We start from the raw sequence: 4,668 nt of genomic DNA, 5'->3' as shown, positions 1-4,668 counted from the left end.
CCGTTTGAGGGTGCACAGCACAGATCGTTCCCGCGTGTGCGTGCCTACGTCCAGTCCCTTCCCGGCAAACCGCTTCATTTCACCTTAAATAAACATAAACTGATAAGATAAATCGACAGCGGCCATTTCCATCTCGCTTACACACCCTTTTCGACCACTGTCACTGTTCCAGGTGAGTTCGAGCTTTACTCGAGTTTAACGCACCTCCCGCCGCCCCTTCTGCCGTGGTCTCTCCCATTTCGTCACGATAATGGTGCTGGTGTGTGCTAGTACACGGTCTGATTCCCGGTACGGAGAATACGAGTGTTTGTGCATGCGAGCCCCCGAGACCTGCCGCTGACACACTCTGCTGCGCTCGGAGACTCGGATTCCGATTTGTTTCGAAACATGCGTTCCCGACCCAGCTCATCATCATGCCGGCATATTTTTATGACTTCCCTGTTTGCTCTGAGTTCCATTTCGCAAAGTGCGTTTCAACACCACACATCACTGATCCATTTCCCGAAGCAAAACCATGTACGGCCTAAGATTTCAAAACTGTCATCTCATTGTTCCTTCGCAACCTGATCGAAGGCTGCACACGTAAATCAATATCAGCTACCAACGGCTTCGGCCGCTAATCGCCTGCCGACCGTGTGTGTTAATCCAGTTCAACTTCCGATAAGATACTGGTGGGCCATATATCAAAAAGGGGTGGTAGCATCGTTGCGTTGGAGCCACTTCTGGGAACAGGGTAAGCGTGAAGTTTCGAGAACAATCGCTTTGGACTCAAAATTCCAAGAAGTTTTGGCCGAATCAAAAGATTAATTTCAACCGCCAAACACCTAATCCCTTGGCACGAGAGATGATGGCCACCGTTCATCCTACTGCGGTCGACTTTGACATCGTCACCTGCTGATAAGCATGCAACCGGTGACACGATGTACCGATAGTCGTGTGTGTTTCCCGTAAGCTGCTTATCACCTTTCAAACCATGGCCCAAGTGCGGACACCACTTGTTCAAGGGCGTTAAGCATTAGGGGAGTTGTAGCTATTTTAACCACTGCGGTCACTACCATCCCCGATTTACTAATCGAATTCTTCGAATTCGTGATAACACTAAGAATCATATGACATAAGTTACCAAATAAGAGAGCATAGTAGGTAGGAATGTAGGGAAAATGCAGCACTTTGAATAATTACTTGACGATCAGCATGCAGCATGAACAACTTCACATGTCGGGTCAAGATGAAAGGAGGCATGCGGTTGCGCATAGAAGGATGTGGTAGGCCCAGGGTCAGAAGCAACATAGCTGAACTGCCAAATTACACAGAGAAGGCGATAAAGAAGGCAGGAAAATTCTTCTTACCCCCGGACAAGTAACTAAACGATTATATAAGTTTTCCGAATACTTACCACCGGTACAGGAAGCGAAATAAAGAACGTTTCTCTCATCACAATGACCACGATGCCGGGCCACGGGTATTCTATATTTGACTCTGAATTCGTACATAACGAGAGAAGAAATTGAGAAACATCGAATTCTTTACGCTACCCAAGCGCAACATCAGATACGGCAGGACAGGGACGACTAGCTGAACAACGATCTACGTAGACGCGAATAAGATTCCCGTCAGTATTGGCAGTGGCTGCCTTGACTCTGTAACAGAGCGAGTGGAGCTATCAGGGAATAGGGAAATGATCTATGCAAACGACTAGGAATCACACGGAGCGAGAGGGGAAAGGGTGATAACTTGACCTGATAAGATCGCTCAAAGAAGAAGAAATGTCCTCTTAGCTCGCCACCTACGGGGACGCTCTCCATACTCGGAACAGCGAACGCTACTACATAAACATACACAACGATGTAGCTGATCGGGCTACAACTAAACTTACAACTAGCACGCCAATCGGTGAATCACCCAGAGCCTGTACGATCGGGTTCGAGAAACCCGAGACTACGGCTCTTCTTTAGCTCATCATTACGTTCGCCGGTACGCCGGAAGCGATTACAGATAGCCTGCACACTGCCGGACTTCTTCAGCGGTTCACCGTGCTCTCCCAGATTTCGGCTCGCGCTAGCCGATCCATCGGTAGCGTCATCGTGTCCAACGACACCGAGACTGTGCGCACTACCCATCCTCGATGCCTCACCACTGATATCCACCATCAGACTTTGGCGGCAGAGGGCCGATACGGCATGCATTTTGCTGAGGTCCTTGCTGCTTCGCCTCAGCTTCACTTTTCGCAGCTTTGAAGCGAGATTCGAGAGTCCACCGAAGCGGCCACTGGTGCTAGTCGCAGACAACCCACCAGTACCACCACCACCACTCGCACTCACGCTGCTGATGCTATGTCGTCCCGTTATGACACTACCGCTACCACGAACACCGCCCTCGACGCAAGACGATCCGGATTCGTTGCGAATTAACACTGAGCCAACCGAGCCGGGATCATGATCCATCATCCCCGTCGCATCACCGATCACCCCCGCACTGGCACTCTTCATGAGCTGCAGATCACAGCTAACGGAATCTAGTACGCTCGAAGCGGTACTTGTGGCGCTGATTTGGCTAATGCGATTGCTCCAATCCGATACGACCGGTTCCGGTGTCGATAGGGCCGACCGATCGACGATAGTCGAGGGGGCCCGCAGGAACTCTTCCTTCGCTTTCTTTAACTTTAACGCTCGTTGACTCATCGGCACCAGGATGCTACGGTGCTCTTCCAGCGGTGTTGTCGGTGCCGATTGAGAACAGTCGGAGCGCTGCTGTCGCTGCTCCGCTATATGCCGTCTCCGGGCAATCAACCGAGGGCTAGGTGGTTTTAGGGCTTTCGATGAGATGAACACCTCTGTGACACACTCCTCGTTCGGCACGGAGCGACAGCGAGTATATTTTTCACCGCGTGAAACGGCCTTCGATGTACTAACCGATGCATGCGGGTTGGCATTCGGAGATTCGGTTCGTTTCTTGTACAAGCGTTCCTTTTTTATCGTGCCCGTCAATCCATTTGCGCTGGCGGAAGCCAAGACAACCTGAACAGACGGAGTGTCGTTGGGGGTTTCAATCTGGGAGGCAAGCGCTGCTGCCGCTGCAACCGATGCTTCTGCAGCAGCTGCTGCTGCCGCTGCCGCGGCTTCTCGACGATCTTCCAAACGCGATAGTGTATCCCGCCGTCGCAGACTGTCGTACGCAAGGAAGGTAGCGAGCTCCGGAGACTCCTCTTTGGTTATACTTTTGTCCAATGCCGATTCCTCCATGACAGTGCCTTCGATCTTACTCGTGCTGGATGACTTAATGGCCCCAGTGACACCAACTCCTGGCGTATGGAGTGATAATTCCTCGCTATCTCCTTTCTGACCGTCTTCCAGTTGCCGTAGTGACTTCCGTATGCTACCGGCACTGGCCGACTTTGACAACTGTATCGTTTCCTGGTACTTCTCCGTCTGCTTCCGTACCCTACGGTCGAGTACGGGCGAACGCCAAGCAACGGGAGAACATGACCCGGAACTGTGCGGTGAAGTACCCGTTTTTTCCGTTGTCAGGCGCTGGTTGTACTTGGCAATCATGAGTCGTATGTTCGGCGAGAGTTCCTTATTAGGCGCTTTCTGATGAAGACCCTCCAACCGGCGCTGCATGCCCGGTGATTGTGGCAGTGGAGGAAGATTTGTGATACGGTTACTCGGCTCGACGCTTGGTCCCACTACAGCAGGACTCACAGTTACCTCCGCATCGTTACGATCCGAGGCACCAGACCCCGACTCAAGCTCCTGACTGATGGCTACTTTCTGATTGCCAGAAGTCACCGACTGCAGACTATCATCTCCCTCGACGGTCGTGTATAGCTTCCGTTTCGTCTTTACCAGCACACTCGCGGTACAGCTGACCGTAACCGATGGTACTACCTCCACCAGCTCGATGCATGTTTCCTGAGGCGAAATGAGCACCCCCGCTTCGTCGGTTCCCGGCCCAATGGAAGCGTTTTGTGGTTGAGGATGCTCTATTACCTGCTCGATCTTCTGGCCTGGTTTAATCTTTAGCACATAGACAACATCCTCGGTAGGCGGCTTCTCGGGTGGAACTGTGGCCACTAGTTGCTCGGTCGAATCGAACGATGGTTTCTTCGCCCGGCTCGTCTTGCGTTTGGCTTTTCGCGGCACATCCAGTACATAGTTCTGGGCCGCACTATCATCGCTGTCGCTCTCCGTTTTGCTACTCTGTCGGGAACCCATCCGCTTGATACGGGTTTTTCGGCGGCTACCGTTGCTTAGATTGCGTTGCAACTTTTTACCCTGCATCTCACGCGCATCCCTGTCCGGAGACTCCTTCGTTCGAAGATTAGCTTGCGTTCCCCCGAGATCTGGCGTTGGAGCGGACGAATCCGGCGATGTCGGTGGTACCGGATCTGACTCTGAACTAACCGGAAACCGTGTTGAGGATGTCGTGGGATGCATCACGTCCACCTGCTTCACCCGAACCGCATTGCAAACGAACGTGGGTGTCACATTGATGGTGGCCATACTGCGGAACGAATCGTCCGTTCGTTGTATGGAGCTCGTCGCCTGTGCCCCGAAGGCCGCTGGCGTAATACTGATCTGCGGTATCATCTCCTCATCATTACGCCCATTGGCGCTGCTCGTGGCGTACTTCATGTACGCATGCAGAGACTTCTTCAACTCCGCCACC

At 52.3% G+C, this 4,668-nt stretch overlaps 1 protein-coding gene across 2 annotated transcripts in view; it reads right to left on the bottom strand.

Annotated features, from left to right (window-relative positions):
- Positions 1-1,460: 1,460 nt before the first annotated feature.
- The window catches only part of LOC125948512 (uncharacterized), a 21,642-nt gene continuing 18,434 nt past the window's right edge, over positions 1,461-4,668 (bottom strand). For both annotated transcript variants that reach the window (XM_049674665.1, XM_049674664.1), the window contains exon 12: positions 1,461-4,668. This exon is cut by the window's right edge and continues 312 nt beyond it. In XM_049674665.1, the coding sequence (XP_049530622.1) occupies positions 1,899-4,668 (2,770 nt within the window). In that variant the 3' untranslated portion in view covers positions 1,461-1,898.

The sequence above is a fragment of the Anopheles darlingi genome, chromosome 2, assembly GCF_943734745.1.
Source record: "Anopheles darlingi chromosome 2, idAnoDarlMG_H_01, whole genome shotgun sequence".
Classification (NCBI taxonomy): Eukaryota; Metazoa; Arthropoda; class Insecta; order Diptera; family Culicidae; genus Anopheles; species Anopheles darlingi.
The sequence above is the reverse complement of the archived record's forward strand: the minus strand, read 5'-3'. Positions and strand labels throughout refer to the sequence as shown.